This window comes from Oncorhynchus clarkii, chromosome 9 (assembly GCF_045791955.1).
Source record: "Oncorhynchus clarkii lewisi isolate Uvic-CL-2024 chromosome 9, UVic_Ocla_1.0, whole genome shotgun sequence".
Classification (NCBI taxonomy): Eukaryota; Metazoa; Chordata; class Actinopteri; order Salmoniformes; family Salmonidae; genus Oncorhynchus; species Oncorhynchus clarkii.
Window position 1 is genome coordinate 41,106,167 of NC_092155.1, and position 26,334 is coordinate 41,132,500.

Below are 26,334 nucleotides of genomic sequence, written 5' to 3' on the forward strand. Positions count from 1 at the left end.
GCCTGTTAACCACCAGCCTGTTAACCACCAGCCTGTTAACCACCAGCCTGTTAACCACCAGCCTGTTAACCACCAGCCTGTTAACCACCAGCCTGTTAACCACCAGCCTGTTAACCACCAGCCTGTTAACCACCAGCTGTTAACCACCAGCCTGTTAACCACCAGCTTGTTAACCACCAGCCTGTTAACCACCAGCTTGTTAACCACCAGCCTGTTAACCACCAGCCTGTTAACCACCAGCCTGTTAACCACCAGCCTGTTAACCACCAGCCTGTTAACCACCAGCCTGTTAACCACCAGCCTGTTAACCACCAGCTTGTTAACCACCAGCTTGTTAACCACCAGCCTGTTAACCACCAGCTTGTTAACCACCAGCCGGTTAACCACCAGCTTGTTAACCACCAGCCTGTTAACCACCAGCTTGTTAACCACCAGCCTGTTAACCACCAGCCTGTTAACCACCAGCTTGTTAACCACCTGTTAGCCACCAGCCTGTTAGCCACCAGCTTGTTAACCACCAGCTTGTTAACCACCAGCATGTTAACCACCAGCCTGTTAACCACCAGCCTGTTAACCACCAGCCTGTTAACCACCAGCTTGTTAACCACCAGCTTGTTAACCACCAGCATGTTAACCACCAGCCTGTTAACCACCAGCCTGTTAACCACCAGCCTGTTAACCACCAGCCTGTTAACCACCAGCCTGTTAACCACCAGCCTGTTAACCACCAGCTTGTTAACCACCAGCCTGTTAACCACCAGCCTGTTAACCACCAGCCTGTTAACCACCAGCTTGTTAACCACCAGCTTGTTAACCACCAGCCTGTTAACCACCAGCCTGTTAACCACCAGCCTGTTAACCACCAGCCTGTTAACCACCAGCCTGTTAACCACCAGCTTGTTAACCACCAGCATGTTAACCACCAGCCTGTTAACCACCAGCTTGTTAACCACCAGCCTGTTAACCACCAGCCTGTTAACCACCAGCCTGTTGATCACCAGGCTGTTAACCACCAGCCTCTTTTTCCCATTGACTCCACACACTCACTCTCCTCTCAGCCTGTGGAGAAAATACAGGGATGAAATCTAGTGCACCACTATATAGATGACAGGATGTCATTTTTAGATGTAGCATATGTGTGAATGACGCACAGCAGTATACTGTACCTCTGTTGGGGTGTTGTTGCTATGTTACACTCCAAACATGCAGTTGATGAGATGTCAGAGCATGGTATTTAGGTATTTTGTGTGAGATGAGAGAGTCTGTGTGTGGGTGTGTGTGGTGGTGGGGGTGATCATGAGAGGGGGGGGGGGGAGAAATAACAGCAGATCTGACTCTTCCTTGTCCTGTGTGACTCAACTCACCCAGGGAGTCATGATAAACAGAACATTACCACGGGGGGGTGTGTCTGTGTAAGAGTTAGGCACATTAAGTGTTTGTGAGAGGAAAAAGGAGTTTGAACGTAGTGAGATATTGAGAGGGAGGGAGAGCGCAATACAAGGAAGGAAGGAAGGAGAGATGAGTCTCCTATCTTCACATTCATGGTGAACTCAGGAGTCAACGAGGTCAGAGCTGTGTGTGTGTGTGTGGTTTCTCGTCAGTGTCCCCGTAGATTCTCGGTTTCGCTTATTTAAACAGTGCCAGAGTCTGTTCAGCTCACCAAGGGAGGGAAAGACGGAGGGACAGCGAGATGAAAAGTAAATGAGTGGTAGGATCTCTTCCTCCAGGCACCCTGTCCCTTATACAAGCTCTGTATGTCTGTCTGTCCTGGTCTGATTTCCGTCTTGTCCTCTCAGATGATGTCCCTCACTGCTGTTTTTATATAGAATCTGATGGTCTCTGACCCTGCTGGGTTCTCTCTGCCACACAGGTTTCTCCATCGGTGTGCAGCAGGTCCATCCCGCCCTGATCCAGAGGCAGTATGGGTAAGAAGGAACCACTCTCTCCGTCTCTGTCGGCCTCTTCCCCTAATCTCTTCCTTTCATCTTTTCCTCTTGTCAATTTGTCTGTCTAGTTGTGTGTTCGGCACATGTTGTAACTGACAGTCCCAGTGGTCTCATAGAGTCTGAGAATGACCCCTCATCCAGCTGTGCTACCATCGGTTACAAGAGAACACAACTCAGTGAGAATATCCAGACACTGACTTGCTTCACTTAACTGGCGGGCCTGCTGCTGTTTCCTAACATGGATACATTTGGACATGGGGATATTCTTAGCCTGCTTATGGCTCTCCCTCCCCCTCTATCTTTCTTTCCTTCTCTCTCTCTCTTCCTCCCCCTCAGTATCTTTCCTTCATCTCGCTCTCCCTCTCTATCCTGCATCTCTCTTGCTCTCTCTCTCTCTTTCTCTTTCCTCCCCCTCTGTATCTTTCCTTCTCTCTCTCTCTCTTTCCTCCCCCTCTGTATCTTTCCTCTCTCTCTCTCTCTCTCTCTTTCCTCCCCCTCTGTATCTTTCCTCCCCCTCTGTATCTTTCCTTCTCTCTCTCTCTCTTTCCTAACCCTCTGTAACGAGTGTGTTGTGATAACAGGCTGAGTAGAGAAGTGAGGGGTTGGCCTGTGAGTCAGGGTGTGATAGATGGGTGAACTGTCTCAGTGGCATGGGATGTGCGTGTGCTTGTTTGTGTGTCTGTGGGAAAGAGCACTGTTGACACTTAAAACAGTTTCAGTCAACTCACTCATACTGGTAAGTGGCAGGCTATTTCTGAATATTTGGTACCAAAGTTATTACAGTGATCTACAATGAGTGGACAAAACATTAGGAGCACCTTACTAATGTTTTCTTGCACACCCTTTTGCCCTCAGAACAGCCTGAATTCATCGGGGCATGGACTCTACAAGGTGTCGAAAATGTTCCACGGGGATGTTGGCCCATGTTGACTCCAAAGCTTCCTTACACTTCTGTCAAGTTGGCTGGTGTCCTTTGAGTGGTTGACCATTCTTGATACACATGGAAAACTGTTGAGTGTGAAAAACTCAGCAGCGTTGCAGTTCTTGGCACAAACCGGTGCGCCTGGCACCTACTACCATACCCCTTTCAAAGGCACTTACATCTTTTGTCTTGCTTAAAAATCCCTCTTTAACTTGCCTCGTCCCCTTCGTCTACACTGATTGAATTGGATTTAACAGGTGACATCAATAAGAGATCATAGCGTTCACCTGGTCAGTCTATGTCATGGAAAGAGCTTTTGTGCATGTTTTGTACACTCAGTGTACTTCACAACTAACTTAGTTTGACCCAGAAATAAAACATCTCTCTGGCATTTGTTTGGTCAGAAGGGAGATGACCAGAGCTGTCCATGGTTTCTGATGAGTGCTATACTATATTAGGCTAAATTATCCTTTCCTATTCTGTGAGGCCAGTCTGATTGGGGTGTGTGTTCTGTGGGAGCAGGGATTGTGATAGGCCCTTCAAACCCCCATGGCTCGCAGGGCTATTAATATTTCAGCCGCTGGCTTTCAATTATTGAATGATATATTGAGTGGTAAGGGAATTGAGGCTGACCCAAATGAGCCTGTGAATGAATTATGGTGGGCTGATTGAATGTCTCCTTCAGAGAACCAATGGACAATTAAAGCACAAGTGCACCCTCTCTTCGACTGGGTTTGATCATGATAAAGTCGCTGTCTGTCTGCCACAACAATGAAAAGGACTTCCTATTTTCTTAATCTTTTGCGGAAGTCACTTGGTATGGGGTGGATTGATCTATCTTCATGAAGTCTTGACTACTACTACTCTGAAGTCTTGACTACCCCCCCCCCCAAAAAAAACATCCAAACTCATAATTGTGGTGGTAAGTAAGCACCATTGCCTCAGAGCTAATAGAGTCGGGCTCCTTCTGTGGGGCTCTGTCTGTCTGTCCTATTGTAAAGGGCAAATAACAAAGATAAACAGAGCTTCTGTCCCCAGCCTTGGTGTATTTACATGGATGTTTAAGAGGAGAGGGGACTAATGGTAGGAGTGGCTGTGAAGAGGTGTGTGTGAATGCAAGTGGGGGGGGGGGGTCAGAATGTGGTCCAGTGGCTGCCTGTAGGACCCAGAGTTGGCAAGGCAGCCGCTGAGGCACCATCTGGTCCAGCTAGCTGGCAGGGCAGACACCAGGCAGGGCAGACGCCAGGCAGGGCGCTGACAGAGAAGTGAGATTTGGCACTTTATTCAAATACTGTTCTCTTTTTGAAGGAGGAGAGGAAGGAGGAGGCCGGGCGGGTGCAGTGTGGTGGGGTGTGTTTCCTGTTGAAACACAGAGACAGGGTGGGGTTTGAGGGGAGGAGGGGGGGGGATTATAGGGCTCAGTCACTGCAAACACACATCTGGGAAGGCAGGCAGGATTTGAGGGCTGGTGTGTGTGTGTCCATGTGTGAAGTTGTGTTGTCCTTTGCTGAAGTGGCAGTGTTACGGTGTCAGCATGCTTCAGTTCGGCTGGCAGCTAGCCAAAGTCGACTAGGCGAACCGAACGAGTGTGCCCGCATACTCCTTAAAATGCATTCGCTTGAAAAATGAGAAAAAGCAGAAATAGTGCTGTTTGTCCGCTTCGAGACACTGGAGCAGTATTCACTTCCTCAAAATAGCCAGAATTAATCTAAGATAACTCAAGACATCTGTCATTCATTTTGACCTTTTTGCAGAAGAGATCTTAGATCTTAGACACAATTTTACATCTAATGTTTGGTGAAGTATTACTCCCCCCCTCAAGAAAATTACATCAGAACTAGTTGCATGTCTCGTTGAATGACAGCAAAGTCTTCATGGAAGAATCCCTACTGTTAACCAATCACCGACGAAAGGGTGTAGACTTCGGCTACCGACTTTGGCTTGCCTCTAGAAAAAGTTTTGTGTGCCCGAACAACCGGAAAAACCCTCACCGAAGGTGATAATATATGCACAACGCCTTCCGAACTGTCTTGGCTGGGAAGCATGCGGTCGGTCGCCTTTAGAATGGCTCAAACTGAGCCTCTCTTGTAAAACAGCATACCATCCAAACTGAGCCTCTCTCTCTCCCCTCCTCCCTCCTTTATTATTGGCAGTCTCCTCATGTCCCTCCTTTACGTTCTCTTTGTTGCCTGTATTCTACCCTCTATATCCTCTGGACATGGAGATAGTCTCGCCTCTCCCGAGTCATTCCTCCCCCCCGGTCTCTTCTCTCTACCTGTTGAGCATTGGGGTGAAGTCCTTTTCCCTCGGGTGTTATTTTCTGCTTCCCAGGGACGTAATTAGACAAAGCTCTCCACTAAAATAGCCAATTATAAAAACCCAGTTGTTACAATCCCCCTGATGAAAGGGATTGACATTCAGAGACATTTTATCACGTGCCCATCTCACATTCTACGGTATTATTTTACAAGGATCCTGATCTACACATTGTGTGTGCTTGACGTAAATCTTTACATACAGTATTCGGGTAATACTATGCTAAAGCTAGCACTATTCGAAAGCTGAGTGTTCCATGCCATATGTCAGTCATTTACTGGGCATACTGGGTACTGTGTGTCCCCTGTAATTACAGTGGTGTGGTACATCATCTATAGATACTCTAGTGTACGTGCCTCTTTCTCCATGATGGCTGAGCCGTATGCGTGTCCTCAGGCCTGTGTATACCTTCCTAATGTATAACACTGCATGCTGTACACTTGTATCTATAATGTTCTCTGTCTCTTCAGATTGGCCCAGCAGTATGTGTACCCCCAGGCCTTCCTCCAGCCCAGCCTGTTGCTCCAGTCCCACCTCAGCCCCTCTCAGGCCTCCCTCTCCTCCCCGTATCTGGACTATAGCTCAGCCTATGCCCCCTACACCTCCACCCCCTCCACTGGCCTGGAGCACTACCCCTACGCCCCCTCGCCCTCCGCTAGCTACCTCCGCTACAGCTACTCCCCCGCCACACCAGGCCCTACCATGTCTGCCCCCCCCACCCCTCCCACACCCATCCACCTCTCCCTCAACCCCCTCACTGGCCTCTCTGCCCCCCCTGCAGCCTACCTCCAATATCCCCTCCACCACCCCGACCGAATGCAGTGAGGGGGGCCTGGGCTATGGAGGTGAGTGAGGGTAATCGGAGGGGGACACATGACAACAACGTATGCAGACTTGGAACAAAGAGGATTATTGCACTATGACCTGTGACATCATCAGGACGAGACTCCCGGAAACCAAGGAGAGAGTGGGGTCAGAATCCAAAGGGCTTTGTGAAAACAAAGAAAAACAAAACACACTGAGATTTCTTCCTGTTTTTCTATTAGGGTTATTATCCATTATTGTTATCGTAGTTGTTACTATACTACTATTGCTGTTGTCGCCAATGTTTATATGAATGTTTGACGAGCTCTCCTGGTGTCCGATGCCAAACGTGATGGAGTCAATGGACCATGAGAACACAAGAAGAGGAGAATTAATCATTCGAGAACCTACCACCTTCCACTCCTTACCCGCAGAGACCACCCACCCTCGTACACAAATAGCTAAGGCTTTTCTGAGCAGCCCTTTAAATGCAGTGGATGGGGTTTGAAGGTTGGGCGAAGATGGGTTGGATAGCCATTATAGGTCACCAGATTCTCCGCCTTACTCTTCCAGAAGTTACTGCTGAACATTTCATTAGCGAGGTGAGACAGACGCAGCATGATAGAATTAGAATACTAGAATGGACATGAACCTTCTTATGATGGTCCAAAGGTCAGCCATGTTGGTCAGGGAGATGGTCAACCATGGTTTGCCAGTGCTGTGATAAGGTATTGTGTAAAGCAATGAATGTGAAGAATTTATCAGCACTGTGTTAGCTAGCTAGCCAGCCAGGTTTAGAGAAATTATTCTATAAATTTGTCAAATTAGCTGCCAATATACCAACATTCCATTCAAAAAATTATGTGAATTCACAGCCATACACTGGCGCCAATCAGTTAATGGGACTTAGACACATTGTAAATGCAACAAGTACTGATATTGTATCACATAATAGCACTCACAGCTTTCTGTTTACATATATTTCAGAGGCTATTTTATCGCCCCCTCTAGTAATTTAGTAGGATTTACAGTACCTTCAGAAAGTACTCATACCCCTGCTACAGCCTGTTACAGCCTGAATTAAAAAAATATTAAATATTTTTTCTTTCTCACCCATCTACACACAACTCCTCATAATGACAAAGTGAAAACATGTTTTTAGAAAGTTTAGCAAATTTTTTGAAAAGAAAAGAAAATATCAAATTCACATCCCTGAGTCAATACTTTGTAGAAACACCTTTGGCAGCGATTACGGCTGTGAGTCTTTCTGGGTAAGTCTCTAAGAGCTTTGTACACCTGGATTGGACAATATTTGACCATTTTATTATTTTCAAAAGTCTTCAAGCTCTGTCAAATTGGTTGTTGATCATTGCTAGACATCCATTTTCAGGTCTTGCCATATATTTTCAAGTAGATTGAAGTCAAAACTGTAACTCAGCCACTCAGGAACATTCACTGTCTTTTTGGTTTGCAACTCCAGTTTAGATGTGGCCTTGTGTCTTAAGTTATTGTCCTGCTGAAAGGTGAATTAATCTCCCAATGTCTGGTGGAAAGCAGACTGAACCAGGATTTTGCCTATGCTTAGCTCCATTTTTTTTAATCCTGAAAAACTCCCTAGTCCTTAATGATTACAAGCATACCCATAACATGATGCAGCCACCACTATGCTTGAAAATATGTAGAGTGGTACTTAGCAATGTGTTGTATTTGATTTGCCCCAAACGTAACACTTTGTATTCAGGACATAAAATGAATTGCTTTGACACATGTTTTGCAGTATTACTTTAGTGCCTTGTTGGCAAACAGGATGCATGTTTTGGAATATTTTTTATTCTGTACAGGCTTCCTTCTTTTGACTCTGTCAATTGGGTACTATTGTGGAGTAACTGTAATGTTGTTGATCCATCCTCAGTTTTCTCCGATCACAAACTATAATCACAAACTCACCCTTGGCCTCATGGTGAAATCCCTGAGCGGTTTCCTTCTTCTCCGGCAACTGAGTTATCTTTGTAATGACTGGATGTATTGATACATCTTCCAAAGTGTGATTAATAACTTAACCATGCTAAAAGGGATATTCAAAAAATACCTCCCTGGTGTTTGTGGTTGAATCTGTGTTTGAACTTCACTACTCAACTGAGAAAATGTTGAAAAACATAAGTTTGACATTATCCCCATATGGTGTGTAGGCCAGTGACAAATTCTCAATTTAATCCTTTTTTAAATTCAGGCTGTAACGCAACAAAATGTGGGAAAAAGTCCAAGGGAATACTTTCTGAAGGCACTGTATATGGGCAGCATCCTCTTCTGGACATTCTTCAGGAATACCTTTCTGTACGTGGCCTTATCACCTCTGTACATTCTATTCTCTACTTCAGAATTTTGTTCTATGTCCATTTTTACAAGATTCATACCTCCAGTGGAAAATGTTTATGCACTCTCTGTCGTCTCTGCTTGTCCGTCTATCTGCTCTATTCCCATTTTCCATGTCCTCCATATTTGTGAGTAAATTATTGCAGATTGAGATAATCACAATTTCACTGAATATGCCATTATTATTATTCTAATGGAGTATGGGATGAATATGTATAAGGTAGACAACACTGTAACATATGCTTTTTATATAATTGTTACCCTAAGATATTCACGTCAAAGCAGATTTTAGTAAAGTATCTATTTCCATATTCATCATCATTAGAGACCTGCAGCAGCTGGGGTAACTGACTATCTCAGTATTTTTAAACATGAGCAGATGCAGAAAACAATACAGGCTGTACTATTTGGTATTGGAATAGTAACGTGATGTTATAACGATACAATAGTTGTCTATCAGGAAAGGTGAAATGATCTCTGCTAGAACCTTCGTGTCCATACTTGACTGATTGATGCTATATGGGGGGGGGGGGGGGGGGGGGGGGTGATTCAGTAGTTGTCTGTGTGTGTGAGGCAGTGAGTACGCGTGAGTGTGCCAGTGTATGAATGTGTTTTTGTTAGCTTCAGTGTCAGTCCCCATTGTGAGAGTCAGCGTTGTGCCATTGTCTCTGGGCCGGCTGCAGTTTAGGGTACAGAGCTGCTCCAGGAGTCTCTGTCTATATAACCACCTTATTCACATGTATGATGAAGCCATACAACCACAAGAAAATATGCATAATAAAAATAATTTGTAATTAAACAAAATGACATGACTGTTTTTTGTTTTTTTGAAAACCAAGATGTCATGACGTGTGAATGAAGTCTTGGTCTACATGCTCTGGTTAATTCACAGATGATGTTTTTGCTTGTGTGTGGACACTGGAGGTCTGGAGTGTTTGGGTGGCTTACCATTACCATCTGTGCTGGACATCTGTGTTGAGTGTGTGTGTGGTGGTGGTGGGAGTATCAGTTTTGAAGAAGACATTTCGAGAAAATATTCAAAGTGAAGAAAGACATACACTTGGATTACACACAGACTTCATTTCTACACCAACTCCTTCGAATCTTCCCTTTATTCAACCAGAAAATAATTCTGTTGTATCTGGGGTAAAACGCTGCTGTCTTATCGATGTGGGAAACACCCACAGCCTTAACCCTCCATACTCCAGCACACAGACAGTATTGCTCAAACACCGGAGGCTGGTGAGAGCTGGAACAAAGTCAACTGGAGGAGTCTCATGGCCATACTTAGTCATCATCACACACACATACAGACTTATTGGGACACAGAAACTGGCTAAAATAAACACACACCATCTGTTTTTGATCAGTGCTGAATACCGAGAGGAGACAGAGAGGAAGCCAGTTCAGACTACCAAGATGCACCTACTGATGGTGCCCTGGTTGGTACAGCACCAACAGCATCGAACAAATGTACTCTTTCAGATCCAGAGAAACACTCGAGGGACACAGAGAAGCTGTAGCTGGCAGGCGCTAAAAACAATCGCTCACTCCTCTCTGTCCCCATGGGGGAAACTATGTTGCTATTGTTGTATTCTCATAATGGTCTGGACATGTTTATAGTTAGCTCCTTCCCACAGGGCACACACTGGTTGAATCAACGTTGTTTCCCACGTCCTTTCAAGGAAATGACATTGAACCGACGTTGAATCGACGTCTGTGACCAGTGAGGTCATAGAACACAGGGAGAGACGGGGGGAAAACAGAATTAAGGAAAGAAAAATAAGAGAAAAAAATGAACACAGCTTTGATATAACTTGACTAAACGAGCGCAGTTGCGCGAAGTGATAATCTTCCAGTTGTCATAATAATACGTGATGAGTAGGACTATTAGGGTGTATAGGCAGCATATCTTTATGAGTGTTATTTTCAATGATTTGAGTGCTTCTAAACGTAAGCTGGTTACAATAGCACATGGTTACAATATACCCGGTTACAGAATAAAAGAAAACAGAGGTGTGAACTATTCATTCATCTAATTTATTTGCATAGATTTAATCATCAAATAAATTGACCAGGTGGTGAACGTAAATCATTAGTACATAGAATTGCAGGAAATTCGTTTTAAAACAGCCGTCAAAATCAAGCTTTTGGTGCGATGCATTCATGCGTCTCAATAAGCTAGAACCTAAATGCATTATTAACTTCAACTCGGCCCAATTTACAGGTCCAATTTCCCACCCTGATATGGCCTATCAAGCTAGAACGGACCCTGCGTCTCACCCAATAGACAATATAGGCTAAATATCCCAAGCAGGGCTACAGCAACTTCCTGATCGGCTCAGGCTCTTGGGCTTTGCGGTGGCCACTCTGGTATGGGTGTACTTGGCAGAACGGTGTCGCTTTAACCAAGTGGTCACATATAGTTCTTGGTTCAACTACGCAACAGCAGGTCGGTGGAGTTCTAATGAACTTCAAGGCAGACAAGGTTAAACACTTTTTTTGTTGTTTTCAACATTCTCAATTTGGGGGGGAAGGGGAGCCAGAAACATGTGGGGGAGCATCATCTTGTGGTCATTCCCACTTACTGCAAGCCAACGCAATACAGGGCATTAAATGCCGTACTGGTATAATGGAGTTAACAAAACACGATGACACACATTTTGTATCAAGTTTTTTTGGTTTATTTTCATTTAAATATGGTTTAAACTGCCTTATGCTGACATTAAAGATCAAATCATAAAAGGAGAGTTCATGAAAAGCTTATGCAGCCATTCTGTAGTGAAAGGAATCAGTCCGGTTTGGGATACAACATTTCCTTTAAAATTATTTTTTTTTTCTTTTTCTGAACAAAAAAGCAGATGATTTGTGTAAAAATGAATATCATAGCAAATACCACAGTGAGGGGAGGATAAGTTATATGTCTTAAAAATTGATAACGTAATGAAAGATAATCATGATACGAACAGGAGAGTGGTCATGAAAAGAAAACAAAATGAAAAGTACTGTTTCTGCGAACTCGATTAAACACGAATTCACATACGGACACACACTCACTGGCAAACACACCCACGCACAAACAGGCACACACGCACTCACTCTCACTCACACACACACATACTGTAGAAGCACCCACACTCACGCACGCACGCACACAGAGATAAATTGAAGTGATTTGAAAAATGAAACCCTGGTAAAAATCTAATGGTATCATACATCCACGTCTTGTGTCTGAAGTGCAGAAAACAACTGGAAAAAAATTGAGAGCGATAAATCAGATGCATAATGAAAAAGCATGCCCATCTTCACTGATCTAACACAACCCTATCCGACTAAAAACCTGTTGCCCCTCTATCCTCACCCCAACCCCTCTATCCTATACCCTTACCTGCCCAAAGCCCACCCATGCCCTTACCTCTTACCCCACCCATACCTACATCCCCACTGGGCAAACACTGGTTGAATCAACGTTGTTTCCACGTCATTTCAATGAAACGACGTGGAACCAATGTGGGAATTGACGTCTGTGCCCAGTGGGTGCCCACCTACACCTCACCCACATGCTTCTGTTGTGACAGGTCTGGTCCTTGTGTCTATGTGGATGTGTGAGGGGAAGACCTGGTGCGGCTGAGGAGGAGGGGGGGGGGGAGGGGGTTGTGGGACTGTTGGAGCAGGCCCTCCCTGTTCGCCTCTATCAATCACAATGTCCAATTCAGTATACAGAGTGAGGTTGGAGGGAGAGAAGTCTCGTTGCATGTTGAGGTTGAAGGTTGTGAACCTGTCTGTGTATGGGTGTGTATGGGTGTGTATGGGTGTGTATGGGTGTGTGTACAGTTTGTGTATAAATACACGTCTGAATCTGCATGTTTAGTCAGTGTGTCTCAATGTGAGTGTGTGTGTCTGTGTGTTAGTTAGTGAGTCTGTAGGAGTGAGTGTGTGTGTGTTGACGGGTTGGGGGTAGCACGGGGGTTGGTCGACACAGGGCCTGTCCCTCATCCCCGTCCCCAGATAGGGACAGGCTTATAGGGCTTGTGTCTTGAGCTCGATGGGCTCCCCGCGGGCGTCCTGCTGGGTCTCCGTCTCGGGGGGTCGGCTACCCTTCAGTGTGGCCAGGCGCTCAGAAAGACCGCGCATGCGGGGAAACAGCATGAAATCGTACAGAAGAGCGCCCATAGCACCTCCTATCATGGGACCCACCCAGTACACCTGACACAACACAACACAACACACAAGGTTAGCATGAAGATATGGCACGAGCGACTTGTATTGTTGTCGCTGATATAGTTTTGGTATTAACTATACTCTTAAATACCATAAGACCATAGAATCCATTGACATGGTGGATGATTTGATCTATTATACAAATATTTCAGATGCTGCATTATGGTGTATGACTGTGCGTTTCTCACCCAGTGGTTGACAAAGTTCCTGAAGAGCACAGCAGGGGCGAAAGATCTAGCAGGGTTCATTCCAGCACCAGTGTAGTACATCTACAGCAGAGAAGGACAACCGGGCGCTCAGAATGAAATACGCGTTTCTGTTGTACACAATGCCGTTTTTTGTGTGTGTATTCCACTATGAGTACCTTTTGGTGATCACGTGTGTGTTCCCCTATCCGTGTGTGTGTGTGTGTGTTTATGAGTGTGTGTGTGTGTGTGTGTGTGTGTGTCTGTGTGTGTGTGTCTGTGTCTGTGTGTCTGTGTGTGTGTGTGTGTGTGTGTGTGTGTGTGTGTGTTGCTCACCCCCATGAGGTGTCCGACTGTGACAGCGAAGCCGATGGACAGGGCAGCAGAGCCCATGCGTCCGTTCCTCCTCTCATCCGTCACGGCAAAGATACAAATCACCAGCTGCATGGTCAGAAACACCTCCACTGTGGTGCCCATGCCCAGGCTGACGCCAGGCTGCAGCTGTAGATGGCCAGAGAATAAAAATATGCATCAGACTTGAGGTCCTTTGTGGACAAGTCATTTTGTAAAATAAGTCTGTCCTCTTTCTAATAAAGTGTATATTGTTTGCGCAATTAGATGTGGTCTTCAAGTTAGGTTTGTAAAATGACTCAATCAAAGATGCAACACAAATCAACCCAAACTGGTTAAAACAAAAACTATTTTATCAATGCTTTCAGTGGCCTCACCGCTATAGCCTCAGTTTTACATAACACTGATGGCTTGGATTGTGCTCATTGTACAGTAGCAACCGTAGTTACCAGAAGGTTCCGTGATGATTCCCTAATCCCTGTTCATCTCTACCCTTTCTAAATCCCCAATTACATTCAAGAAGCCTACCGAAACGAAACCAAACAATTATCAAACCCTATCAACATTGTTGACTGTTGTTGATATATATATATAATTATTTTTTTTGCTTATTTGAGCTGACAAGGGTCCACAATGGCACCCTATTCCCTATATAGTGCAGGTATTTTGCAGTGCACCATGAAGGGAATAAAGGGAATAGGCCCAGTGCTTTTTGAGATGTGGGTGAGTGGTGTCTTACCATGTTGAGAGCCATGTTGCCCCTCATGTTTTTTGGGGTGACCCCATAGAGCACGGCGGCCCCGGCCACGGCCCCCAGAAATTGGGCAGCCCAGTAGAAAAAAGCGCGGAACAGGGACATCTGGGAGCCTACCAGATAGGCGAAGGTGACGGCCGGGTTAATGTGGCCGCCGCTGATGTGGCCGATGGACTGGATGATGGTGGCAGCCGCCAAGCCGAAGCACAGAGCTACGTGCAGGATGTGGTGAGGCCCAGTGGTCCAGCGCAGCGCAGCGCCTATGCCGAAAAACACAAAGAACATGGTACCGAAGAACTCAGCGAAGACCGCCCGCCAAAACGCCATGGACCGGAACTCCCACATGCTGGCCGTTCACTGGACGCTCCTCGGAACGGAAAATGTTCTTGGGGAAAAAAGTTGTTGGGGTGAATCTGGAAAAAGCTTGTACCTTTTAAAAGTCTAAGTGATCTTTTTGCACTGTTTCAGATGCAAAAAAAAAAAAAAAAGTGATTTCCCTTTGGCAGTCAGCTAGCTGGGCTGACCTAAACGTTGTCTCACTGAGCCAATCAGTTGGAAGACAAACAGTTTAAAAAGTCGACAGAGGAATCCACCGACAGATCTGTTTCTAATCTACGAGCGATCTGGAGTTGGCGCGCAGGCAGTCAAACATCAACTCAGCTTTGCTTGCCTCCACTAGCCGCCTGTCGTAGAGACATAGGGGTGTGTGTGTGTGGGGGGGGAGTGTGTGTCTCAGAATAGTTGTCAAGAGGTGTGCATTGATGCTAGAGGAGTGGTTCTAGAATAGAGACAGGGATAGATGGAGTGTCCTGTGGACGTTTTAGCCTCTCTGACGGAGGGGAGAGGGCCCGCCGGGGGCTTTATAACACCCCCCCAGGGGCCCCGAGTGACGCCATAATCCCCCCCTCTGGGCCAGGGGCGGGGGGGGCGGACATACAGGACGGCCCGAAATCAAACAAACTTAACCCCACTGTCGCCCCCCACAATAGACAGAGTGGGAAGAGAGGGGGAGTATCAGGGGAGAGGGTGATTGTGAGGAGAGAAGGGAGGGGGGTGAGAGAGTAAGAGAGGCAGAAAAAATAGTGAGAGTGAGAGCGACATGAGGGAGGAGGGAATCAAGAGAGAGCAAGTGACTGGGTGAGTATAAGAACTAGTTATGGACATCAACCCCACAGAAGTGATAAGGGGAGTTTGTCTAGTTGACATAGTGGTACAGTACATCATCTGTTGACATGTTATAACCATGATAACCATGGGGACTAGTGCTGATGGCGGAGAACGGACACACACTCACACAGATAATACAGTGATCCGGGGGGGGGGGGGGGGGGGGGGGGGGCAGACGGAAGAGCCTAATGCCAACAGTGTGCGGAATTAACATGTAGACTGAAATGCCTGACCTTGTGAAACCGTTGTCTTAGCATCGAGCATGTACGCCGCATGTGAACAGCAGAGCTGCTTGGATGTTAGAAATGTGTTCATCGCCATCATTCATAACTGAAAAGATGTCAGGAAAGGCGTGTTGTGCACAGAAGGGGAGGGGAAACAAATGAATAGTCGACATGATCAGCTGTAAATTAGTATCATGTCGGTATTTCAGTCTGGTCTATAACATCTACTGTGTAGAGGTGAATGCACTCACACAAAGCAGTGCATTTAATCACTGACCTCAAATCCAAACGGCGTTGTTGACAGAGGTAATAACCATACGTTAGTAGTTATAAGAAATACTTAGGGGCTATGAGCTTAACATTGGGGTTGGGAGCACGACATTGGGACCTTAAATGTCTGCGTATATTGTACAATAATAGGGTACTTCTTAGAGGCAATGAACTTGACATTGACACCCAGAGCACAGGACAGAGGCATGCATATGAACATATAAACGTTGACTACTGCTGCAAAGTGGTTGGAAACAAATACGTTTAAAAAGCGAACAAAATTAGTCGAAACTATAAATATCAGCCCTTCCAAAACAGTCAGGTAAATTTTAGACAGATGTAGCTGTTTTCTCTCTCTCTCTCACTCGCTTATCCTCGCTCTCCCTCTCTCTAGGAGGTGCTGGGATGTTCAGTGGAGAATTGATTAGGCAGAGGTTTGCATTGTGTATGAGGGTGTGTGCCAGGCAGGAGAGGGGGAGAGGCAGGGTGGCCCGCTAGCAGCCAAAGCCCTGAAAAATCCCTGAATGGGGCTGGGGAAAGGGGGAGGGACAGGGCAGGACAGGACAGGAGCAGGGGACAGGGGAAAACAGGGGTTATTGGGCTCCAACACTGGAGCATCGAGCTGACCAGTCCAGAGCCATCACTGGGCAGAGTGGGCTTTAAATGGAGAACGCTGAGCTCAGCATTTCAACTCTCTAAAAACACACACAATGCAAAATGCTGGCGGCACAAGGCAGTCATTTCCTATTGTTTGTTATGGCGAGTGAGAGTGTATGTGTATGTGTGTAGGTTAGAAAGCAGATCCGTGTGTGTTAGAAACTGAAGGTGCATTCGTATGAAGTGTGCATGTTAGACGATGTCTGCGCACACACATTTGGAGTGAGAGTGTCTGAGTGCTTGCGCAACTCTTGTGTTGTGTGCAAAGAAATATCATTATGGTTTCAATAACGATTGCCCAGCTTTTAATTCTTAAACATCCATAGCAATGAGGGGCAAAAACAATTTAAAAAGTTGAACATTTGCAACGAGACATCCATAGCAATTCAGGTAACAAAAAAACTAAACATTTTCAAAAAGGTACATCATCTCCCCAAAATGTTTTCTGCCTACAATTGCTAATTACAAACCCCCAGAATCTTGAAGAAGGGGGTAGGGAGCGCGTCTGTGAAAAGCTGATCCCACAACCTGTTTAGACCTGGGCCATTAGAGGGCTCTTGTCTGGGGACTGATCTGACAGTGAATAGCAGAATAACAAGAGCTTTTAGATGAGAGAGCCTTAGGAAGAGAGGACAGAGATGGTGGCCTATGTTAGCATGTCAGTGATCAGAGTACAGAACACTAGCCTCTTTAGCATTTCAAAGGAGTCACAGACGACAGGGTGAGTAATGCTAAAATAAAAGGATTCTGTGTTACAAAACAGACATTTCTTTGAGTAGTTGTTGGGTTATACATCACATTTCTCCGTAAATTAGAATAACATCACTGATAACACTGAATATTGATCAAATTGTGTAATATATATATATATATATATATATAATGTATGTACAATTTTACATGTTGTGGCTAAGTGTGAAGGCTGCACATTCATATGTAATTAGAAACTATAACTGTGTTGTCTTCATCATTATTGGTATATTTATATTATATGTATTTAAGCAATAAGGCCAGGGGGGTGTGTGGTATATGGCTATTATACCACGGCTAAGGGCTGTTGTTACGCACGACGCAACGTGGAGTGCCTGGACACAGCCCTTAGCCGTGGTATATTGGCCATATACCACAAACCCACGAGGTGCCTAATTGCTATTATAAACTGGTTACCAGCGTAAAAATAAATGTTTTGTCATACCCGTGGTATACAGTCTGATATACCACAACTGTCAGCCAATCAGCATTCAGGGCTCGAACCACCCAGTTCATAATATCGCATTTATCTTATGCTAATGTACACAGAAAATTCTCCAGTGTTAAATGAAACACTGGTCCACTGTCTATACAGGTTCACACTTTTCAGTGTTAAATTAATACACTGCTTAGTGTAAAGTGTTATTTGCATATTTCCTAGAGTGCCTTGTCTTTCTGGTGAATTGTAGAATAATGATGAGTGATAAAGTTACATAGGGGGTATGATCTTTAACCCTAAGGAATGCTAACATCCCCTGTTATCGGTAAAGGTGAGAGGTTAGCGTGTCTTGGGGGTATGATCTTTGACCCTATGTAACTTTATCACTCATCATTATTCACAATTCATTCAGGATTATCCATGATCATGGTAGCATCCACATTAATGTAGAAGTGAATGGAAACATATTCTCTTCTTATTTACAATAAAAGTGACTCCAAAACGACACAAAACATTATTTACCACGAATTTCTATAGGACACAAATAATCTTAAACACAACCAAAACAAAATGCAAATGCATCCAGCAAGTTTGTAAAGTCACCACACTTGATGTAATCATTGCGTGGTAGGAATATGGGACAAAATACAAAACTTTTGAGTACTTCATTTCTAAGAGTCTTTAGAGGAGTCAATAACTTTTACCCCTACCTTTTTAAAGGGAAAACCATATTACTTGCTAAACTAAATCTCTTTCTCTGTGCAATTGTGTTATTATTTTATACTATCATTTTCCCTTTTTTTAATGTGTACTTCAGAAAGTATTCATACCCCTGGACTTATTCCACATTTTGTTGTGTGACAGTCTGAATTCAAAATGGATGAAATAGTTTTTTTTCTCTAATCGATCTGCACACAACGCTCCATAACGACAGAGTAAAACACATGTTTTTATACATTTTTTGCAAATGTATTGAAAGTGAAATACAGAAATATCTCATTTACATAACTATCCACACCCTTTTTTTTTCAAGCTTTGTTCAATTGGAAGGGGAGTGGCGGTGAACAGATTTCCACAGATTTTCAATAAGATTCAAGTCTAGGCTTTGGCCGGGCCACTCAAGGACTTTCAACATTCTTGTTCTGAAGCCATTCCAGCGTTGCCCCAGTCTTAGGTCGTTTGCACTCTGAAGCAGGTTCTCATTAAGGATTTGCCTGTATTTGGCTTCATTCATTGTTCCCTCTATCCTTACCAGTCTCCCCAGTCCATGCCGCTGAAAGGCATCCCCATAGCATGATGCTGCCACCACCATGCTTCACGGTAGGGATGATGTTAGATGGGTTTGGTTCTCTCCGGACACAGCGCTTTGCATTCAGGCCAAAGAGTAACATTGTCTCTTCAGACGACAGATTCTTTTGCCTTTTCGCAAACTTTTTTGTGTGCTGTAATTTACCTTTTTGTCAGGAGCAGCTTCTGTCTGGCCACTCTCCCGTAAAGCCCAACTTGATGAAGTGCTGTAGAGACTTAGTGATCTGGCAGGTTCTCCCATCTCAGCCAAGGAACTCTGTAGTTCTGTCAGAGTGGTCATTGGGTTCTTGGTCACCTCCCTGACCAAGGTCCTTCTTGCCCGGTTGCTCAGATTGATCAGACGGCCAGCTCTAGTCAGAGTCTAGGTAGTTCCATATTTTTTCAATTTCCCAACGATGGAGACCACTGTGCTCTTGGAAACTTTCAACACTATAGAAATGGTTTTATACCCTTCCACAAATATACGCCTCGTCACAATTCTATCTCGGTGATCTACTGGCAGTTCCTTGGACTTGTGGTATAGTGGTATAGTTTCTGCTCTGAAATGCACTGCCATCTGTGGGACCTTATATAGACAGGTGTGTTTCTTTCTAAACCATGTCCAAACAATTGAATTGACCACAGTTGGACTCCAGTCAAGTTGTAGCGACATCTCAAGGATGATCAAAAGGAAATTGAATGCACCTGAGCTCAATTTGGAGTGTCATAGTAAAGAAGTGTGAATACTTATATGAGACATTTATGTATTTCGTTTTCAATAAATTAGCAAAGAAAAATCTAAAAATAGGTTTTCACTTTGTCATTATGGTGTATTGTATGTAGATAGGTAAGAAAAACATCTATTGAATCCATTTTTAATTCAGTCTGTAAAATGTGGAATAAGTCAAGGGGTATGAAAACCTTCTGAAGTCAATTTAGCTCCTTATTTGAATAATTTATTTTATACAGTCATTATTGCTCATCTTTATCAAGGGTGTCAATCATTTCAGACCCCACTATATATTGTTGTGTAGCATGATGTGTCCCTTTCTAGTTTTGCTCCTGTTTGTTGACCTGCTTAGCCCTCATGGCGGTCTGGGTGACGGTGGACAGGGAGGACCGGGATACGCTGGTTGCCTCCACCATCTCTATGTCCTTACAGGTCAGACACGCAACCAGCTTCTGCCTCGATGCACTGGGGGCAAAGAAGAACTCATGGGACACCCCGGCCAGCACTGCACCCAGCACCGGTCCAATCCAGTACACCTGGGGGGGGGATGTGGAAGGGGGGAGAGATTGGTTAGGACTGATGGAGACATAGAAGAAAGAGGGAAAGAGAGGGAAAGAACTGAAGGGAGGGAGTGAGAGAGGGGGGGAGTGAGAGAGGGGGAGAGCAAGAGAGAGCAAGAGAGAGAGAGAGAGAGAGTGTAAGAGAGAAAGAGAGAGAGAGAGAGAGAGAAAATTTGTTCAGTATGCAGTTCAAGGTGATATTGTGACTGTAATAGATGTGGAGGGTTTTACCCAGTGGTTTTCCCAGAAGCCAGTGATGATGGCTGGACCCAGGGAACGTGCCGGGTTCATACTGCCTCCAGAGAACCGACCCTAAGAGGACCACAACACACACACATACCCAATGATGAAAACATAGTACAGTAAAGTAAGTAAAGTAAACTGAACTAAACTACACTAAACTAAACAACACCAATGAGCTAAACAATTCAACTAAACTACCCTCAACTACACTAAACTATTAAACTAAATTAGAGATAAGAGGAATCAGACGTGAACAGTTCTGACCCCGATGAGCACGCCTGCGCTGAGAGAGAAGCCGATGGCCAGGTTCCCTGGTTCTGTGTACTCCCTTCGACGGTGGTCCTCCACGGAGAACACAGTGAAGACCAGCTGGAACGTTGACAGAAGCTCCATCCCTAGAGCCTGGGCCGCGTTCACCTCGAGAGGAACCTAGAATTGGAGGGGGGCAGAGTTCCAAATGAAACAAAAAATCTATAAGAGTAATAGTACAGGTCTATGATTAGATTTAGACCCCCCCCCCCCCCCCCCCCCTCACTCCTTTCACACAGACTGACCCTGCTGACGAAGCAGTCTGCGGTGGTTTTGAGGGGCAGGGCGAAGTAGAGAGCCCCGGCCCCCAGGGAGGCCCCCAGACACTGGGCTCCCACGTATACCAGGGCCCTCACCAGGTCCAGCCTCCGCGTGGCCAACAGAGACAGGGTAACTGCTGGGTTCACCTGCACCATGATAGAAAGGCATAGAGTTCAAATTGACAATCAATCATAGTGATCAATTTACAGTCATTCTGTGGAGAAAGGTTAGAGACATACACATGCATACAGACACACAACCATAAGTCCAGAAAGGCAGGTTCACCTGTGCTCCGCTGATCTCTCCAAAACAGTGTCCCAGGGCAACAGCCACCATGCCTGCAGCCAGGGCTGGGTAGAGGGGCCCCGTGGAGGCCTCTCCAGGGCCCGGCACAGAGGCCCCCAGAACAGCACTCACAAACACCAGGGAACCCAGCAGCTCGGCCAGCATGGCACGCCAGAACTCACGACTACGCAACTCCTCAGGGAGAGGGAACAGAGGCACATGTTTTAAAAACAAATTTAAAGCTGCGGAGAATGGATATGCAAGATGCTCTTTGAATAAGGAAGTAGTCTATGGCACAGTACAGCTATTCAAAGCTATTCATTTTTGTACTCTCTAGTGGACATCAGTTCTTTGTGCATATCTCTGAGGCCATACACATCTCTGAGGCCATACAATCATATCACATATGTGGGGGTGTGACCTTGACAACTTTATCTTCCTGGGGCCGGACTCACAAAACTTTTTTAAGAAGACTTTTCTTCTTAAATGCCATTTTATCCTTAACTATAGACTTAAGAAGAAAGTTAAGCAAAGTTGCTATTCCTTAAAAAGGTTGTTGGAAATGTTCTTAGGCAGAAAGTCAAGAAGAAATTAGATTCTTCAAAATAAAGGACATGTTGATATTGGACATGTTCTTAATTCCAAGACAGCTAAACCCGTGTCTTAAATTCAGGGCAGTGAGAGAAAAAGCTCATGAAAGCAATTTAACATTTTCAATTCACTCACAAACGTCATCTGAAAGTTTCAGTATTGATTATTTTAAACCCAAGAACAGGTTTTAGAAACGTAATCTCAGCAAGAAATATGCTAATTGCTAGCTAGATAGCTAGCTAAATTGGTTGTCTAGCAAGAAACATCTTAAAGAAGATTCGTAAGAAGATATTTGAGAAGTTCATAAGAAAATCATTATGAAGTTCTTTATCTTACATGTTTTTTTGCGTAAGAAGTTTTGTGAATCTGAGCTCTAGTTCTTTCAAAAATGTCTTCTGTCAAAATGGACACATTTTATGGAAATTTGAAAAGAAGTGTATGTAATTATTAATGTTAATTTTTGTGAGTTTGATATTCAAATTGTTTCTAGTAAGTAAATATATCAGGAATAGTTAAGTGAGTTGTCAGGACTGTGTAATAATCTGTTCACATTAAATAAGAGGAAATGTCCTCTGTAGTGGATACCCTGATGCTGCAACTATGTTTTTTTAAGCACTATACCCCCACAAAAAAATACAAATCCCAAACCTTTTTTTTCCAGGTCTCAGGAGGATATAGCATTAACCTACCATTGTAAATACCATATCAAACCCAGTGTCTTGAATATAAAAATATGAGTTTTATTAGCATGCTAACCAACCCACGCCACTCTGATACTTCCATTCCGGCTTATCCTGAACACTTATCATTAGATTATGGGCACAATCCAAATCAAATGGCCTAGCAAGTTATGAAGTTACGGAACTAACCTGTGGATTGATCATGATCAATGTCTGAAGAGGCCTTACCGCCACGTTGATCAAAGGCTCATGTTATTAAAATAACTTGACTAATAATGTCCAATCACTTCTTGCCAACCGGTGGTAAAACCAAGCATTTGTTTGTTGTTTTAATACACACACACAGCCACACTCACAAGGCTGTCATTGTAAATCATCATTTGTTGTCTTGGACCAACATTAGTTAATTACAGGTGAAGTAAGATAAAGGAAAAGATGCATCTACATTGGGCTCATGGAAACTATATTTATGAATATTCCATAAAGCCTTTCTAAGTTGTGTAGGAACTAAAAAAAATTTTTTTTTTTAAACTCACCTCACGCAGTGTCATGTTTAACAGCTTGAGTGCGTAAATTATCTGTCTTGTTTTTCTCTCTGTCCGTTTCTGTGCTTCTGTCCTGTCGATCTGCAGGATCCTTTTCTCTGTCTATCTGTCTCGCCTTCTGTTTGTGTGTTACGTCTGTGTGACTGGCCTTTCCCTGGAGGAGCGTCTGAGTGGCCCAACCACAACACAAGAGGACTCTGTCCCCCCCCCTCACCCCCCTCTCTCACCCCTCCTTTTTACTGACCCCTTCCTCTCCGTTTCGCCTCCTCCCCCTCCTACCTGTGTGTTATGAATTAGGTGGAGTGATTGTCCAAGTGCGTTTGGTCACCATTCCCCCTCCCCCAGTATGAGGCTATGTTCCCCAAGCGAGGGCTTCTCCTCCTGGGCTGAGCTCAGCTGGAGTGTCCTGAGCACCTGGCACACATCATAGCTCCTCGGACTCATTTTCATATCAATGACACTGAGGAGAGGCCCATTACTGAGGAGAGACGGCGAGAGCTAGAGGAGCCATATCCTGAACAGGCCAAATCATTATCAAACACAATTACAGCGTCCACATTATGGGATGGACTGATCAGCAACTGTGTATGGGTACAGCTTGACTGGATCCAACCACAAGGTCAATCTATCCCTCATATTGTAATCAATACTTTTTTGAATGATTGATAGCTGTAACAACGTTATCATGTTGGCATAGAGAAACAGAGGCAGAGAAAAAGATGGAGGCTGCAGTGACAGCGGGATGAGCGCAGGGTTGTCTGAAGGACAGTGAAAGGTTGACCTTGACGTCATGATCCTTCCACACGGAAAAGAACTGAACACTTTACCGGGATTAAAAAGGGCCAAAGGTTTCTATCTAATCTAAAGTTTATCTTCAATGATCTAATATGTAACTGTTCATCTCCCACGCACCATGGCATCTCCTCCAGCCCCTCCTCCTTTTTCTCTTTCATCAACCTACTTGTGAGGTACCATTCGAATCGCCATGGAGACAGTCTCTTTCATGATGCAGTTGCCATGGCGCCTATTGTGATGCTGGCTCAATGGATGCTTTTTCTCATCATCTTTGATAGGAAACAAATACCCCTGTGAAGATCCACCCTAAAAAAAACACAAAGAGTTGCTGTGTTTTAACACTCCCAATGTATTTACTTTTTTTGAGGTATTTGATAACCATTTTACAGACATTATCCTTGCAATAAAGTCAAGATATGAGCCAAATTGCACGTCCATGAGTCTCAAGTTGTGACGTGTTGTGGGACAGGCTGTGTGATAGTTTAGAACTGATAAATCCAACAGGTCAGGCTTAAAAAAAATGTCAAGATGATTACATAACACCTCGACCCAGTGGTGTGGTGGGGACCTGGCTGATAAAGTGGTGTTTGGGGGACAAGAGGGGACCGGACGAGGTCAATGGCCAAGAGAAGCCCCCTAGGCATCAGGGGCCCACTCCGTACAAGACCCGGTCCAGAATTAACTGGTTGGGGGGGGGCGGTAGCGTGCCCATTATGGGGTGGATTACCCCCCTCCATGGGCGTTGTTATGCCCCTTTTGTGGAGTTAAGCCCCCCTGTGTGGGGCAGGATGGGTGGGGTCGAGCAGTGGAACCCGCTGGCTGGGGAGTTTTCAGTCCACTCCACCCAGAGTGCTGACACTGACACAACCATGTGCGTACACACACACACACACACACACCTCTAACTGGTTGCCACTAAAACCCCTGGAAAAGTGCCAGCTAAGGGATACAAGGGAGATGGAGACCATCCATCAATCCCAGAATAGAGAGTGCATGGATAGTGTCAGAAGAAAGTATTTGAAGGGTTACGCCGTTATCTCCCTCTTCCATAGCACCAACTTCTAAACGATCAGCACACTCACCCATTTTGGTTTCTGTGTGAAAGGTATAAATGAGACCTCTTCCCCCCTCGGTCCCATTTAAGAAGAGGAAGTCCAGCTGGCGCCGACTGGAGGGCCTTCCCTGCAGCATGTGCTCCAGACAGGGCTCACCAGGGTACTGAGATGTACATAGGGTTGTCTGCGAGTGTGCACCGCGCTGCTCTTACACCTCCATTCAAGGGGAGGCTACTATACGAGACTGCTACTGTGATTTAATAAAACACAAAACAGGAGTGAAATGAGGACCCAGGGACATTTGGAGTGTCGTCTCTCAACTAGATGTTTTTTTATTCAACTCACAGTACATTCTACAGATGCACACGTGTTACATCACCTCGATACAACATGGTCTCGTAATACGTCCTCTTAAAAATGATAGATTGGTCCTAAAAATATAGAAAGGAACAAATTTAAAGTCACAAAAACTGTACATTATTAAAAATTCACTTAACACCACATTTGCTTTTATTTTCATGTCTTTTCTTTTTAAATATAGAAAAAAGAATGTCCCTTTTGTGTAGCAAGGAACACAACAATGCATTTCCTATCGACTGGTTTCAGTTCAGTGTACGAAGCTTTAAATAAAACCTGGATTGTGGAGTATCGCCCTGTCGCCTTCCTACCTTTCCCATAACCCACCAACCACGCCAAGCTATGGAGCGCAGTGGCCCCTTTTCAACAGAGAAAAAAATGTATTCATAATAAGAACGTGGGGTTAGCTAAATGTGCACATATTTGTATAGAAGCCTTTTTTCAGCACGAGTCAAGAACAAAAAGTTTCTCCTAACACACAAGCTATGCCTGTTCTCTACTGCCAAGCTGCAGAAACCTACACACAAAAACCTCTCAACGCACATTTCCTGTTATTCCGCTGTACTTTTTTTTGGGGGGGGGGGGGGGGGGGGTTATGATTTCTTGTTTTAGAAGCACAGGCCTATGTTTCTACGTTAGTATCAAATTGACGATTGAACATTTTCAGTGTTTCCCAAATACCTGTTCAGATCCTTTAAACTTAGAATGCAGATATATATATATATATTTTTTTTTTATCACTATGAAACATTGAGTGACATTTTTCCAAAATATCAAAACAATTCTTCCAACGAAAGGATGTCGGTCAAAACATGACATATTGCTACAGAACAGTCAACCGATAATATTTCAGCAGCTTGCTAGTTTTCCGCACAATTTGACCAATATGGTAAGCTGCAACACAAAGCGAACAGTGTTTTAAACAGAGGTTCAAAATGGCGGTAGCGCCTCACTAGTCCTATTCACACAGTCTATGGGCACACCTCACCTGAAAATTCCCATTGCTGTGACTACCGGTCTTCGTTGTGATTACGAAGCAGTGAAAACACAAAACGAAAAGAAAAAAAGAAGAAAAAAAAGCCTCCAGTTTCTGAAACCGGTGTCCTTCACACAGAAGCAGGGTAGTCGTGTGTATGTGTGCCTGTAGGTGTGTGTGTGAGTTAGGGGTTGGTTACATTGTGATGTGACAGTCTTTAGAGAGAAAAAAAAACGATCCTTTCCACTTTGTTTTACTGGCCTTTTCAGAAATCGTCTAAA

The 26,334-nt window shown here is 44.6% G+C and overlaps 3 protein-coding genes and 1 long non-coding RNA gene across 5 annotated transcripts in view; 1 reads left to right on the forward strand and 3 right to left on the reverse strand.

Moving 5' to 3' along the window:
* LOC139416301 (RNA-binding protein 38-like) overlaps positions 1-9,165 on the forward strand; it is an 18,683-nt gene extending 9,518 nt beyond the window's left edge. Inside the window, exons 3-4 of the mRNA XM_071164792.1 lie at positions 1,871-1,925; positions 5,655-9,165. Of these exons, the coding sequence (XP_071020893.1) occupies positions 1,871-1,925; positions 5,655-6,009 (410 nt within the window). The 3' untranslated portion in view covers positions 6,010-9,165. The remainder of the gene's footprint in view (positions 1-1,870; positions 1,926-5,654) is intronic.
* A 3,005-nt stretch (positions 9,166-12,170) lies between these two features.
* LOC139416299 (lens fiber major intrinsic protein-like) lies at positions 12,171-14,690 on the reverse strand. The gene is made up of 4 exons (XM_071164791.1): positions 13,858-14,690; positions 13,104-13,268; positions 12,771-12,851; positions 12,171-12,567 (listed from the first exon to the last, which is right to left on the reverse strand). Exons 1-4 carry the CDS (start codon positions 14,215-14,217, stop codon positions 12,382-12,384), a joined length of 792 nt encoding a protein of 263 aa, XP_071020892.1. The 5' UTR covers positions 14,218-14,690; the 3' UTR covers positions 12,171-12,381.
* Positions 14,691-19,514: 4,824 nt separating this feature from the next.
* LOC139416294 (aquaporin-4) lies at positions 19,515-23,046 on the reverse strand. The gene is made up of 6 exons (XM_071164781.1): positions 22,862-23,046; positions 21,055-21,249; positions 20,754-20,915; positions 20,464-20,628; positions 20,188-20,268; positions 19,515-19,932 (listed from the first exon to the last, which is right to left on the reverse strand). Exons 1-6 carry the CDS (start codon positions 22,874-22,876, stop codon positions 19,717-19,719), a joined length of 834 nt encoding a protein of 277 aa, XP_071020882.1. The 5' UTR covers positions 22,877-23,046; the 3' UTR covers positions 19,515-19,716.
* A 120-nt stretch (positions 23,047-23,166) lies between these two features.
* On the reverse strand, positions 23,167-26,232 carry LOC139416295 (uncharacterized). 2 transcript variants are annotated; one of them, XR_011635076.1, is made up of 3 exons: positions 25,100-26,232; positions 24,748-24,970; positions 23,167-23,971 (listed from the first exon to the last, which is right to left on the reverse strand). It is a non-coding gene; the product is annotated as an uncharacterized lncRNA (long non-coding RNA). The 2 variants fall into 2 exon arrangements; XR_011635075.1 differs by having other exon boundaries at positions 25,066-26,232.
* Positions 26,233-26,334: the final 102 nt, after the last annotated feature.

Bases quoted from the DNA above. Each gene is read 5' to 3' on its own strand.
- LOC139416299 (XM_071164791.1), bottom strand. From the start codon at position 14,217: ATGTGGGAGTTCCGGTCCATGGCGTTTTGGCGGGCGGTCTTCGCTGAG. The intron at 13,269-13,857 runs GTAAGACACCAC...GGCCATCTACAG, and splicing joins GCAACATGGCTCTCAACATG to CTGCAGCCTGGCGTCAGCCT. The intron at 12,568-12,770 runs GTGAGAAACGCA...GTGTTGTGTCAG, and splicing joins GGAACTTTGTCAACCACTGG to GTGTACTGGGTGGGTCCCAT.
- LOC139416294 (XM_071164781.1), bottom strand. The intron at 20,629-20,753 runs GTCAGTCTGTGT...CTCCAATTCTAG, and splicing joins CAGACTGCTTCGTCAGCAGG to GTTCCTCTCGAGGTGAACGC. The intron at 20,269-20,463 runs GTCAGAACTGTT...TGGTCCTCTTAG, and splicing joins GCGCAGGCGTGCTCATCGGG to GGTCGGTTCTCTGGAGGCAG.